This window comes from Pleurodeles waltl, chromosome 5 (genome assembly GCF_031143425.1).
Source record: "Pleurodeles waltl isolate 20211129_DDA chromosome 5, aPleWal1.hap1.20221129, whole genome shotgun sequence".
Lineage (NCBI taxonomy): Eukaryota > Metazoa > Chordata > Amphibia > Caudata > Salamandridae > Pleurodeles > Pleurodeles waltl.
Window position 1 is genome coordinate 263,610,955 of NC_090444.1, and position 15,573 is coordinate 263,626,527.

The 15,573-nt window shown below is 42.7% G+C and overlaps 1 protein-coding gene across 1 annotated transcript in view; it reads left to right on the top strand.

The window, feature by feature from the left end:
* Positions 1–15,573, top strand: part of ABCG8 (ATP binding cassette subfamily G member 8) — a 238,405-nt gene that overhangs the window by 183,793 nt on the left and 39,039 nt on the right. Inside the window, exons 9-10 of the mRNA XM_069233997.1 lie at positions 9,739–9,938; positions 14,248–14,324. Coding sequence (XP_069090098.1) covers positions 9,739–9,938; positions 14,248–14,324 — 277 coding nt within the window. The remainder of the gene's footprint in view (positions 1–9,738; positions 9,939–14,247; positions 14,325–15,573) is intronic.

Sequence of the window (15,573 nt, forward strand, 5' to 3'; positions counted from 1 at the left end):
TGTAGAAGACTCTTTACTATTTTTAGTTTTGGTTGTCTCATCACCCTTCCCCTGGGGAGTCTTTGTGACCCCTTTCTTTTGGTCACCCCCTGTTGAAGTCTTGGACACCCTTGTCTTGACCCAATGGTCCGCCTTCTTTCCCAATTCTTGGGGAGAAATTGGTCCTAGGTCTACCAGATGCTGATGCAGTTTATCATTGAAACAATTACTCAATAGGTGTTCTTTCACAAATAAATTGTACAGCCCATCATAATTACTTACACCACTGCCTTGAATCCAACCATCTAGTGTTTTCACTGAGTAGTCAACAAAGTCAACCCAGGTCTGGCTCGAGGATTTTTGAGCCCCCCTGAACCTAATCCTGTACTCCTCAGTGGAGAATCCAAAGCCCTCAATCAGGGTACCCTTCATGAGGTCATAAGATTCTGCATCTTTTCCAGAGAGTGTGAGGAGTCTATCCCTACACTTTCCAGTGAACATTTCCCAAAGGAGAGCACCCCAGTGAGATCTGTTCACTTTTCTGGTTACACAAGCCCTCTCAAAAGCTGTGAACCACTTGGTGATGTCATCACCATCTTCAAATTTTGTCACAATCCCTTTGGGGATTTTTAACATGTCAGGAGAATCTCTGACCCTATTTATATTGCTGCCACCATTGATGGGACCTAGGCCCATCTCTTGTCTTTCCCTTTCTATGGCTAGGAGCTGTCTCTCCAAAGCCAATCTTTTGGCCATCCTGGCTAACAGGAGGTCATCTTCACTGAGAGCATCCTCAGTGATTTCAGAAATGTGGGACCCTCCTGTGAGGGACTCACCATTTCTGACTAACACAGTTGGAGACAGGACTTGAGGGGTCCTGTTCTCCCTATTTAGGACTGGAGGAGGGACATTGGCCTCCAAGTCACTAATTTCTTCCTCTGTGAGGTCATCATCAGAGGGGTTGGCTTTTTCAAACTCTGCCAACAGCTCCTGGAGCTGAATTTTGGTAGGTCTGGAGCCAATGGTTATTTTTTTGATATTACAGAGAGACCTTAGCTCCCTCATCTTAAGATGGAGGTAAGGTGTGGTGTCGAGTTCCACCACATTCATCTCTGTATCAGACATTATTTTGCTAAAAGTTGGAAGACTTTTTTAAAGAATCTAACACTGTTTCTAGAATCTAATTTCAAACTTTTAACAAACTTTTAAACTCTAAAAGACAATGCTAAACAGGGACTTAACACACAAGGCCCTAGCAGGACTTTTAAGAATTTAGAAAAATTTCAAATTGCAAAAATGAATTTCTAATGACAATTTTGGAATTTGTCGTGTGATCAGGTATTGGCTGAGTAGTCCAGCAAATGCAAAGTCTTGTACCCCACCGCTGATCCACCAATGTAGGAAGTTGGCTCTGTATGTGCTATTTCAAAGTAAGGAATAGCATGCACAGAGTCCAAGGGTTCCCCTTAGAGGTAAAATAGTGGTAAAAATAGATAATACTAATGCTCTATTTTGTGGTAGTGTGGTCGAGCAGTAGGCTTATCCAAGGAGTAGTGTTAAGCATTTGTTGTACATACACATAGACAATAAATGAGGTACACACACTCAGAGACAAATCCAGCCAATAGGTTTTTATATAGAAAAATATCTTTTCTTAGTTTATTTTAAGAACCACAGGTTCAAATTCTACATGTAATATCTCATTCGAAAGGTATTGCAGGTAAGTACTTTAGGAACTTCAAATCATCAAAATTGCATGTATACTTTTCAAGTTATTCACAAATAGCTGTTTCAAAAGTGGACACAGTGCAATTTTCACAGTTCCTAGGGGAGGTAAGTATTTGTTAGGTTAACCAGGTAAGTAAGACACTTACAGGGCTTAGTTCTTGGTCCAAGGTAGCCCACCGTTGGGGGTTCAGAGCAACCCCAAAGTCACCACACCAGCAGCTCAGGGCCGGTCAGGTGCAGAGTTCAAAGTGGTGCCCAAAACACATAGGCTAGAATGGAGAGAAGGGGGTGCCCCGGTTCCGGTCTGCTTGCAGGTAAGTACCCGCGTCTTCGGAGGGCAGACCAGGGGGGTTTTGTAGGGCACCGGGGGGGGTCACAAGCCCACACAGAAATTTCACCCTCAGCGGCGCGGGGGCGGCCGGGTGCAGTGTAGAAACAAGCGTCGGGTTTGTAATGGAAGTCAATGGGAGATCTCGGGATCTCTTCAGCGCTGCAGGCAGGCAAGGGGGGGGTTCCTCGGGGAAACCTCCACTTGGTCAAGGGAGAGGGACTCCTGGGGGTCACTCCTCCAGTGAAAGTCCGGTCCTTCAGGTCCTGGAGGCTGCGGGTGCAGGGTCTCTCCCAGGTGTCGGGACTTAGGATCCAAAGAGTCGCGGTCAGGGGAAGCCTCGGGATTCCCTCTGCAGGCGGCGCTGTGGGGGCTCAGGGGGGACAGGTTTTTGTACTCACAGTCTTAGAGTAGTCCTGGGGTCCCTCCTGAGGTGTTGGATCGCCACCAGCCGAGTCGGGGTCGCCGGGTGCAGTGTTGCAAGTCTCACGCCTTTTGCGGGGAGCTTGCAGGGTTCTTTAAAGCTGCTGGAAACAAAGTTGCAGCTTTTCTTGGAGCAGGTCCGCTGTCCTCGGGAGTTTCTTGTCTTTTCGAAGCAGGGGCAGTCCTCAGAGGATGTCGAGGTCGCTGGTCCCTTTGGAAGGCGTCGCTGGAGCAGGATCTTTGGAAGGCAGGAGACAGGCCGGTGAGTTTCTGGAGCCAAGGCAGTTGTCGTCTTCTGGTCTTCCTCTGCAGGGGTTTTTCAGCTAGGCAGTCCTTCTTCTTGTAGTTGCAGGAATCTAATTTTCTAGGGTTCAGGGTAGCCCTTAAATACTAAATTTAAGGGCGTGTTTAGGTCTGGGGGGTTAGTAGCCAATGGCTACTAGCCCTGAGGGTGGGTACACCCTCTTTGTGCCTCCTCCCAAGGGGAGGGGGTCACAATCCTAACCCTATTGGGGGAATCCTCCATCTGCAAGATGGAGGATTTCTAAAAGTCAGAGTCACCTCAGCTCAGGACACCTTAGGGGCTGTCCTGACTGGCCAGTGACTCCTCCTTGTTGCTTTCTTTGTTCCCTCCAGCCTTGCCGCCAAAAGTGGGGGCCGTGGCCGGAGGGGGCGGGCAACTCCACTAAGCTGGAGTGCCCTGCTGGGCTGTGACAAAGGGGTGAGCCTTTGAGGCTCACCGCCAGGTGTTACAGCTCCTGCCTGGGGGAGGTGTTAGCATCTCCACCCAGTGCATGCTTTGTTACTGGCCTCAGAGTGACAAAGGCACTCTCCCCATGGGGCCAGCAACATGTCTCTAGTGTGGCAGGCTGCTGGAACTAGTCAGCCTACACAGATAGTCGGTTAAGTTTCAGGGGGCACCTCTAAGGTGCCCTCTGTGGTGTATTTTACAATAAAATGTACACTGGCATCAGTGTGCATTTATTGTGCTGAGAAGTTTGATACCAAACTTTCCAGTTTTCAGTGTAGCCATTATGGTGCTGTGGAGTTCGTGTTTGACAGACTCCCAGACCATATACTCTTATGGCTACCCTGCACTTACAATGTCTAAGGTTTTGTTTAGACACTGTAGGGGTACCATGCTCATGCACTGGTACCCTCACCTATGGTATAGTGCACCCTGCCTTAGGGCTGTAAGGCCTGCTAGAGGGGTGTCTTACCTATACTGCATAGGCAGTGAGAGGCTGGCATGGCACCCTGAGGGGAGTGCCATGTCGACTTACTCGTTTTGTCCTCACTAGCACACACAAGCTGGTAAGCAGTGTGTCTGTGCTGAGTGAGAGGTCTCCAGGGTGGCATAAGACATGCTGCAGCCCTTAGAGACCTTCCTTGGCATCAGGGCCCTTGGTACTAGAAGTACCAGTTACAAGGGACTTATCTGGATGCCAGGGTCTGCCAACTGTGGATACAAAAGTACAGGTTAGGGAAAGAACACTGGTGCTGGGGCCTGGTTAGCAGGCCTCAGCACACTTTCAATTGTAAACATAGCATCAGCAAAGGCAAAAAGTCAGGGGGCAACCATGCCAAGGAGGCATTTCCTTACACTTAGCCTTGAGTTAGCCTGCAGCTAGCTACTGAGTTAAAGAAGCATTGCTAAAAGGGAAAGGACCATTAGTTAAAAGTGCTGTTGATGGGGCAGTGGCAGATACAGATTGTAAGAAATTGAAGTGTTAGTTGAGGGAATGGGAGGATGACAAGTTGTTGACGAGCGGGTTCCTGGTGCAGTTGTTGATGAAGGCGAGAAAGCTCTGATGCTGGCAAAGTCCAAAGACTGTGCCCAGGAAATCTTTCAACAATGACAGGTTGCTGTTTGATGTTGGTCTTAATGAAGCCATCTGTGTTCTGACTTAGAAACTTTTCTGAAAGTCAGAACTCCTTCAATAGCACAAACCAGCAAGCTGAGACCAGCGGGCGATTTGACAGCTGTGTTTTCAATGTTGATCCGGTATACCTCGGGTCTCCAGGCAGAAATTTGGCAAAACGTTCCTAAGTCCTCCCTCTTGTAGGTTGGGGACAGAAGGTGTACACTCTAACACCAGCCAAGGGTCCAGGACCTGAGAGGCACCATGTGGGGGATAGGGCTCACTCCAACAGAGGCCAGCAGCAGGGTTGAGGGCAGGTCCACTTGGTACTGGTCATTTGCAGGAAAAGGGACTCTGACCGATTGCTGTGACCCAAACAGGAGCTAAGCCAACTGACCCTTGAAGCCACTTCTAGGCCCTGAATTCAAAGCAAGCACATCCAGTCTTCCTTCAGGATTTCCTTCAGGATTTTCAGACAGCAGGGCAGTTCCTCATCTGAGTATTCACTGGTCCTGGAGTGCTCTGATAAGTCTCTGGGGTCCACTTTTATGTTCAGTGCCAGCCTGTGGAGGATAAGCCTTTGTCCTCCTCCTACACAAGGTCTGTTTAGTTCCTCTACCCCCCCCCCACTGGGTTTGATGTCAGCGTGAATAGAGAGCCAGGCCTAGGTGTGAGTTGCAACTGCAAGTGACAAGTGAAGCTCAGTTTGGGGTTAGGCACAGCCTCCTAGGCCAGCCTCTCAAGAGAAAAGTCCAGATCGTCATTGCAGGGACATTTATTCATTGTCTGGGAGCAATACATATCTTACCACACTGGAGCCATCATGGGTCAGATGACAAATGGGACACTTGCACAAAAGCCTTTTGTTTTTTGGCAGGAAAATGACAACTTTCTAAAAGTGCCCTTTCCAAGATAGTAATATAAACTGTGACTTGACCACCAAGTTGGATTCTAAATTAATACTAAAATTATCCCTTCGGCCATTATCCTAGCTACTTCCAAACCGAATTTTTGCATTTATTAAATGTAATAGTGTAAACCAGAGTTAGCTATGGGAAAGCCACAGTGAAAATCAACGTTGGAGGTTTTTTCCACTGCGAGGACATGCAACACATTACATATATAAATGTCTTGCTTTTTAAATTCCATGCACCTTGCCATATGGGCATTTTGGGCCTATCTTAGGGGTGGCATAATTATTAAAAAGGAAGGTGAAATGTTATTTTACTATGTCAAATCTGCACACCCAGGCTGCATGGGTATGCTTGGAGACATGATTTTACAGTGCTCCCTTAGTGGGTGGTACAATAAGTGCCACATCCCACAAGTAGCATTAACTGGCCCTGGGTACAGGTAGTACTGTATACTATGGATGTATTACATGTCTCAATTGCATATATATCAATTGTGGCATGTTTGACATGGGGGGCACAAGCGTTGGTTAGCTGGAGTAAAGTGTACAAAGTCCTAGAGCCAACAAAAAACGGGGTCAGCAAAGGCAAAAATCTTGGGCGACCCAGCAGAAAGGGCAGATTTCCAACACATATGGTGTCAGAAATTGGGTTTCTGGTGGGCAGAAGTATGCATCCCGTCCAAGCAGGAACCACAATCTTAGTAGGGTAAGTCAGATCCACACCCTAAATTAACCTGTGCTGACCCTCTGGTAGCATGGCACAGAGCAGGCAGGCTTAAATTAAGAGCCAATGTGTAAAGTATTTGTGCACCACTTCAAATGGCAACACAATGAAAACACCACAAACAGACTCCACAGCAATTTAGAAACATATGTTATATTATTATGAACAAAACAAGACCAAAATGACAAAAATCCAATAAGTAGAACTTAATTTCAAAGATGAAATGAAATTGTAGTGCTTAAAAACTTAAAGCTCCAACTGCGGCTATCTGGTCACATTAGACCGGGGTAAATCCAAAAGGTCAGGTTAACTGCAATGGAGTGCTGGTTGGATACAGGTACCAGCTTTGGCCCTCTGAAAAAGTACCTTGGTTCTTGGGTGTGTCAACGTTGAAGCCGGGATGTAAGGAACAGAGGAGGCGATGTATTGTCATTGATCCTTGGGATGTGGGCAATGCATAAGCTCTGAGCTTGGTAAAGTCAGAGATGTGTCAGATGCTGGAGACGATGTGTTGTGCAGTCTGCAATGCAGTGTCTACAATTCTGAAGGCAACAGCAATGTGTTGGCATTGAGGGAGATAAGCCGGTTCTGATTGGCACAATGGCGTTAATGGACAGATTCTGGTAGATGCAGCTCTTTGTAGCCCTTTTTAAGGGGCCAGTACCAGATTGGCACCATTTGGCAGGCCAAAATGTGCAGCACGCAAGGTCCAGGTGCTGTTGCAGGATGATGAGAAGTCCTTGATATCCCTGAGATTTAGAACAGGGAGCAAGCCAAAAATGCAGTTGGAGTCACTCTGAGTTCAAGTGAAATGAGTCCAGTTCTTCCTCAGTTATATAGAAGGTAGCAGGTCGTAGGGCAGCACAGCAGGAAAGCAGTTCTTCCAGACCAGCAGTCCAGAGTGCCACTCCTTGTAGCAGCACAGCAGTCCTTCCTCTTGGCAGAGTTCTTCACAGGTCCAGTAGTGTTCTGAGTTGGTAGGGTCAGAATTCCACTACTTATACCCAGTTGTGCCTTTGCAGTGGGGGTGACTGCAAAGAAGTGTCCTTGAACTGCACAGAGGTGCTTCTTCCTGCCCTGACTCCAGACTCACTACAGTGGGGTCTGCAACCCCTTGTGTGGGGACAGGACACAGCCTATTCAGGAGTAAGTGTGAGGCTGTGCCCAGCTCCTCTCTTCTATCCTGCCCAGGATGGCCCATCAGCATGTTGATGGCCCATCAGTCACACCTAAACTTGTTTGTGTGTGGCTGTCTAGACCAAATGCACAAGGTCCAGCTGTTACCCACCTCAGATGTCTATTGGAGACAGACAGCAGGCACACAGGGATAACAGCAGGAAAATGCCAGCTTTCTAAAAGTGGCATTTTCAAAATTGTAACAATGAATCTCACTATACTATTAAAGAGGGTTTATTATCATAAATCAATAGGTACTAAATATGAAATATCTACACCTTCTCGATTACGAATTACAGCCTATTAAATGTAATAAGGAATCCCCGATGTCAGCTTACGAGAGGGGTAGGCCGCTCAGTAGTGAAAAAACTAATTTGAGAGTTTTTCACTACCAGGACATGTAAAATGTAAAAACACATGTCCTCCTTTTTAGCTACATAGCATCCTGCCCTGGCTACCTAGGGCCTACCTTAGGGGTGACCTATTTGTAATAAAAGGGGAGTTTAAGGCTTGGCAAGGCGTTTTAAATGCCAAATCGGCATGATAGTGTAACACTACATTAAGGCTGCAATGGCAGGCCTATGCCATGTTTAATGGTGCTACTTAAGTGGGTGGCACAAGCAGTGCTGCAGGCTCAGTAGTAGCATTTAATTTTCAGGCCCTGGGCACAAGAAGTGTAGTGTTTTGTAAGTAAATTAAATATGCCAACTAGGTATATACAAATCAAACCATTTTTTAGGGAGAGAGCACAAACACATTAGCACTGTTTAGCAGTGATAAAAGTGCACAAAGTCCTAAGACCTACAAAAACAAATTCAGCAAAAAGTAGAGGGAAAAAGGCAAAAAGTTTTGGGATTGATCCTGTAGAGAGGGCCATTTCCAACATATGTGTATTGCAATTGTTTTTCTTTTTTGGAATCTCGTTGTAATCAACTACATGTTTGCATACTACAGACTCACAAGGAGTCAATTCTTTGTTTTTATTACACATGGTCTCTAATCATCTGGTGTGTGCTGCTCCCTAAGCATTATCATCTAATATTATATTGAATTTGTTTAGTAGTACAGCTTTCCCACAGTTTATATTTAATATTTGGTCATTTTCCTTGTTCCTCATGGACAAATAGTTCCCTTTTCTGACCGTGCATCTTTTGCTATCAGAATGCCTTTTCAATTTATTACCAGGCTCTTCCTGTCCACCAGGTACCAAAAAAGGAAGATAAGCTTCAGATGTTCCCTTCATGACTTACCAAGGTGTGCTGGAATGGAAATAGGCATTTACCTTTGGTGACAGAGAGTGAATTTTACTCTTACCTTATCCTACATTTTATTTAGCACTTACTTTCCATCCTATGCCTGGTCTTCCCGAATGCTGCATTACATCCTTTCAGTGCTGGTCGTTATCCTGTTGTTGGGCCACATAAATAGCAACTAGTAGATTGTGTACACCCTCGGAAGAATCATAAAGAGATAATAAACTGATTAATGTAGGGCCTTTCTTTTGATTGCCTAAAATGGGAATAGAAAATGAAGAATAGGACATGGTAGGGAAATTACAAATAAGCTTAATAAAAAAAATGATAGTATTGGACTGGTTCTTGAATTGCCCTTAAACCTGAAAGCCCTCAAACAGATGGACACAAAAGGCCCGATTACGGTTGTCCCGATGTTAGATGCAGAGATACCATTACCAGAATTACTGATTCCAGCCAGAAATGTTACATCTTAAACTCTGCATTATGAATGTTTGGAGAAGAGCCATGGTAACCCATAATTACCCCATCCCAATCCAAATGGATATACCTGATTGCAGGGGCAGGGACCATTCCACTCCCATTTACAATCTGCTATGAACAGGTGGTAAAAGAGAGTAGCAGCCTAGATGGGTTGCAGGATGAAAGTTAGGAGGTGATGATGGTGTTATATGACATGGGACAATTGGTAAAACCCCTTCGTCATACAGGAATGGGCTGGGATTGGGTCGGCTTCGCAGGTGACTGCAACCTTTGCCCACATTCGATTTTATTGACTGGAATTACTGCCTCAAAAACTGAGCCGGTGTTCGTGCACCCATTAACTAGATTGGCCATAGTACTGTCGCACTTGGGAATACTGCTCGATCCAACCTATAGCTAGACCTTAGTAGGCTCTCAAAGGTGTTAATTTCTCTGTTTAGCCTATGGTTTTAGCAGTTATCTGAGTAAAAGCAAATAACAAAATGTCATAAATCAATTTTCTAGGAGCACTGAAAAAGCTTTTCACCAATTGAGTCTTATTGCATCAACATTGTATTTTCACTGTGTTGATGCCCATTTGATATACTTATTTACTTGTTTATTTTCTAGTTTTATGCACTTAGATGAGAGCAGGAGGTTATGTGGCTGGCCAAACGTCTCTGAAAAGACGAGGATTGGGGTGTTTGGAGTCTATTTATATGTGGGTAGAAATCTGTGACTAAAATTTGCGATCATGCCCCAATTATGCTGAAAGGAATTTTTGTTTTCTGAGAAAGAACACTGTTTCCCCTAGACTAATGCAATGACCAAAAAACACGTAGCAGCAGTAACAGTGAAATTGTACAATAAATAACATGTTTTTTTTCTAGACGGCAAGTGTCCAATGACTTCAGAGATCTTGCAACATTATTGATCCATGGATTTGAAGCACTTTTTATGTCATTATTAATAGGATTTTTATATTACGGCCAAGGAGGTAACAAACTGTCCATTCAGGACACCATATCCCTCTTGTTCATGAAAAGTTCCATACCACCATTTGGAGTTGTTTTGGATGTTGTGGCAAAATGTAAGTATGAGACAATGAAACACACTAAATTGATTGTGCAAACGGTTGTTTTTTTTCGGTGAAAGGATGAATATTAAGTTCTTTTAGAAAAATATATTTTCTAAAAAGAAAGTCTTTCTGTACATTGACAGCACATGGGCATCATTATGCCACTTGCTCTAGTTTCTTTAGATAAGTACTAACATACTAGGTGGTTTACTTGGAGTTTGAAGGGTGTGGTGCCATGTGAAGAATGTACTTTCTCATCAGTAGACACATATTTATAGAACATGTTCTTCTCTTTGTTATTACAGATAACTGTTAAGTGATTAATTGTCTCACACTTTTGTCCTTTAGCATATATTAGATCCAGAATTTCTCAGGCATATTTAATTGAGAAAATGAGACTAACTATCACCACACTACATTTATTATTTTCCTGACTTATCTTAATGTTACGTAATGAAACTGGATGTAACAGACCATAAAGTGAGCTTGCTCATGGTTTCTGTATCTGGCACTAGTATATTAAGATCCCTAATTTCTAGCAGGGCTCACTCAACTGGCATGCATGAGCCAAAGGTAACCTTTCTATATTTGTGCTGAGGCCCAATTTGGATTAGATAAATCCTCCTCTTCTAAATCTTATATGTCACCCACAAAACCACTGAAATACAAATATCATAAAGTGTTGATCCATGCTGGACAGGTTGGTCACAGCTTCCAGTTGTAATATGCCCTTAGCATCAAATGATAGCAAACAACTCGAAGCTATAATCTTATTTTTTTGGAGCATCCAGCTTTATCATAAAATGGCATAAACTGAACATGTGTAGTAACGTGAAACATGTGCAGTCACCAGATTAGTGCACATGTCTTCCATTTCCACAGATTTACAAGACAGTTGGAAGTCAACATTGAGCCATGAACATACACTAAGTGGTTTTACATAGCCAGCAATTATGATATTTTCAGCATAACTTGTTTTGAAATGGCTAAAATCATAATACTATTATTTGGAACTCTGACCTTGGCTAAATGTATTCAAGCTAATCTGTTCACTGTTACACATATTGTGGTCTATTTATGCATTAGAGCTGTTCAGTACAAGTATAAATACCTTGTTAGTAGACATGCTTTCAAAATGCTGTGAATTACCAAAATAACATACTAGTCACAATGCATCATGCTTCCCTCTAACAGCGATTGTTTGTATATACCACAACCTTGAAAACGCTTTTCACTATGTTTTCATCAGACTGTGGCCAAGCTATTGATATGCCATAAATGTGACAGATAAAGGATCTGGAACACTTTTCAGAGTGGGGTGGCAGCCTGTGACATCTAGGCCCATATTTATTTATACTTTGTTAGCGCCACATTTGCGTCGTTTTTTGACGCAAAATCGGCGCAAACTTACAAAATACAATGGTACTAAAAAAGTATAAATATGGGCCATAGGTTTTAAGATCACAAGGCTTCTGAAAAATCTTCTGTGATGATACCAGAGATTTTAGCAAATCTGAAAAAAACTTGTTCTGCAGAGTATGGGGTAAGGCCTCATATCCACTTTTGTGTTAAAATGAGGCCCAGTGGTGCATTTGTGTCTCCATTTATGTATATTGCAGTTTTACACAGCGTGAACACTGCCCAAGGGAATTGGAGCGCTTTACATGAGCACAAGATTATGTTACATAAGGTCAAATTCATTTTATTTTAAGGATTAGAGATTAATTGGTTTGTCCAGACTCAATGCTAGGACTTGAACCTAATTTGTCACATTCAAAATTGGCAGCTCTGATCATTAGGTACATCCATATTTTTAAATTCATGCATGAAAGGCATGTACAAGTGGGAAGATTGTGTATAATTATGTATAGTAAGCACATTCTCTGTTGAAAGGGCTTGGTGAAATAAAAAAAAATGCTGAATAGTTCACCCAGAGCCTTGCTTAAGAATACTTGCAAGAGTCTGTTTTAGAATAGGACTCAGGGACATAGTTCAGCACCTTTGTGCCAGTGGTACTGGAACAATTTGAGAGTGGGGGTGCGGACATCAGTGTTACATCACTGAAATCATAGGGATTGTGAAAAATCCTAGCTTCATACTAAGTGTAGCAACTGTATTCATCAGGAGAGCTGTAAGGGTGTATGACTGAACCACACATACCAGAACAACGCATGCCTTAACAACGCTGTCGGAACCACAACCGAGTATTTTCCATGCATGCCTTTACAAAGAATTTCATTGTAACAGCATGCTTAGTAAACGCATATTTGGAAACTTGCATTTGTGGTTCTGTCATACAACCCCCCCACCTGCCCTGAGGCCCAAAACTACCCACACCCCCAATTAGGTAAACTACCGAGACACCCCCTATCCGCCCTGAGTCCTAAAACCTTCCCCCACACCTAATAACTAAACTACCCCACCCTCAGCCCTAAAATAAAAACTACTCCAACCCTGAAAACTAAACTACCCCGACACCCCACCTGCCCTGAGCTATAAACCTTCCCCATCCCTAATAAATAAACTAACCTGATCCCCCACCCACCCGAAGCCCCAAAATATAAACTACACCCTGCCTCCCACTGACCCAAGCACTAAATTCAACCCCTCTTGCCTCACTGCATCCTCTCCCGAACCTTCCTCCTCGCCTCCCGCCCTTCCTTAAACCGTGCCCTAAAAAATAAACTAACACGTCCCCCCACCCTAAGCCCTAAAAATAAAAATCCCAAGCCCCTACCCCTGGCCCTAAAAAATAAACTACACAGTCTTCCTCCACCCACCCTAAACCCTAAGAATTAAACTTCCCCAAACTCCCCAAACTGCTCCTAAAAAAAAAAATCATAGTCTGACCCCCCACCCTAAGCCCTTAATCTACCCCAACCTTAAAAAGTACCCCCAACCCTCCCCCAGCCCCACATGCCTCAGCCCATTGTCTCCTGAGCTCTCTGCCTTTTTTTCTGCCTTAACTACGCATATGCCTAGTTTAGCACATGCGTTGTTAAGGCAGAGAAAAAGGCATGCATTGTTCCAGCAAGCATTGTTCTTCTTGCGTAGGAAATGTCTGTGTTGTTTTCAAAGTGTTGTTTAGGATGTTTCCTGTAGTATGTAGCTGTTAGTTCATTGTGGAGCACACTGTGCCAAAGCATTGTGTGATAGCGCATTGTCATTTACAAACAGCCCATTGTCCTTTGAAATGGCCACTAAATTTGAACAGACATACCGTTTTACTGATAAAACTATATAGCACACATGATAATTGTTAAAGTGAAGTTTCTGTTAATATTTAACAATTGCTTATGACCAAGTAAAAGTGCCTTGATTTGTTTTGCTCCTATTAAAATCTTTATTTCCACACTTGAGAATTGCAAAAAGTGCTTTATATTTGCTTTCCTAAATGCTTGAAATAGGAGTAATATTCATTTACAGGTATTCACATTTTCCTATGTGTTACAAAAATGGTACCCTATAGCCTTTCCTTTCACACTCCATGTCCCCCAGCAAGAGTGCTACATTGTTTACTTCCTTAACAACTCCTCTCACTTTGCAGAAAAGAAAACACCAATCCCCATGTTAAAAAAAGAAGCAGCGATTTATCAGACAATATAGCCTGACCTTTGACCTCTGTCTTTGAAGCACACAAAATGTGACAAGATAATGCCCAATTGTTGTTTTTTCCTACTTATGGAGAATTGTCTTTATTTTAAATTACTGAAACTGATAGGATAGTTTTTAGATTAGTTTTAAAAGTGCGTTAGCTCATGTCATGTTGATTCTATGTGGCTGAAAAATAAAAACATACAAAGTATCTCAGAAGTACAAATGGAACACAGTTTCATTTTAGTTCTCATGGTTACATTGTAATGTGTAATGTGGCTTCCTGATTGATTGAATCGGAAGCTAGACCATCTCTTTATCTACCTCACAGACGTAGTCCATGTTAATTGTCCTATCCCAAATCAAAATATGCTCAGCAGTGTCAATGATTCTTGCCTCCAAAGAGTGTTGTGGAATTATTCATAATAAATTACAGATGCTTGTGCATATTATCATTAAAATAAAGGCTTTCACTGTTTACTCCAATAATGTCTTGTGTAAAGCAGAGCCTTCAAAGGTACTGCAGCTTTTATTGGTATTCAGTCTTAGAAGTGTTATCTTTTGGTACAAATCATGTTATATTTTCTGCACGAGCACACAGTTTTTCAGCAGTTTTTTTTATTGTGGTTGACCAAAAGCAAAGCAAATACTACTTTGTCTGTGATATAGTCAGCCATAAATATGTTTCAATGTACATTTACTATGTGCACCTATTTCTGCCATATAGGTCATTCTGAAAGAGCCATGCTCTACCATGAATTGGAGGATGGAATGTACTCTGTGACTCCCTACTTTTTTGCGAAGGTACATTTATATCAACACATTACAATAAGTGTTTAGTCAGCTGTTGCTATCTAAATATGGGTCCTTCACCTGAAGGGTATTATGTACACATGTGCACATGTAGGTTTTGTGTATATTTATGTGGCTTCTTGTGACACCGGGTCCCTTGTCAATGCCGCTATGATGCTCTGTGGTACACAACACAAAAGAAGTTTAGTTCAGTTGATGAGAATCTCATTCACTTGAAAAAGAGAAGGCAGTCAAGCACTATACCACAACCTCTTGAGCTAACACAACATCAAATTCAACTATATCACCGTCAACCTTGTAGTCGATAGAGCACAATTTTACCAAAGTACTAGCAATTTGTTGTTTGCTGGCCGGTGGCATTTATCAAATCACTTTTCATCTCTGCATTCACAAAGACATTAAAATGTCTAATTCTTCCTCAGGTAGGGACTTAAACCCTTAGGGTCTTATTTAGAGTTTGGTGACGGGTTACTTCTTTCTGCCTTATTAGAAGCACATTATAATTTGATTCTTAATTTTGTTTTGATTGAAAATTTAGAAATGATTTGCCCTAATTTAGCTTTCAGTTTAACAGCCATGCCCAGTGATTCGGAAATTACATGTAAAGCTAACACCGAATACAGCATTCTGATTCCTGAAAACCTGAACATCTTGGCAGCTCAGGTTAATGCCACCTGTTGGCAGAGAATCAGCTGCACTAGGTGCCAAAGTGTCATCATTACTTCAATCTCTGAGAAAAGTCTACCTTAAAGAATAAAGAAAACTGCTGTGATAGCTAGATTATATTTACACCACTCTAGAGCAAACAACTGGTATAGTTTCAAAAGTCTCTCAAAATGCACCTTGTTGAATCTCGTAACTTTGTACTGGAAAGCCATTAAGCACTTTGATAGCCCTGCATGAATTGTGACCATCACGTTGACAGCAGAGCGCTACTAAACTACATCTTCAAATGCAGCATCCAAAGGACTGCCACAGTTAAATCTACCAGCAGGCCTAATTTATAAAGCTTTTGTTTTTAGAAAAATATGAATTTGCATTCATAATTCTGCTTTTTCACACTCACAATGCAAGTCTGGCATAGTTTTAAGAACAAGTAAGTCTCTCTGCAGGAGACATTTTTGTGAATTTCAGGGTGGGCACACCTACAAAACTTAACTTACAGTGCAAATGTGGTGATTCACCCTATAGAATTATACCTATGCTACATTTTGAATGTGTAAATGTTTGTGCATGTTTA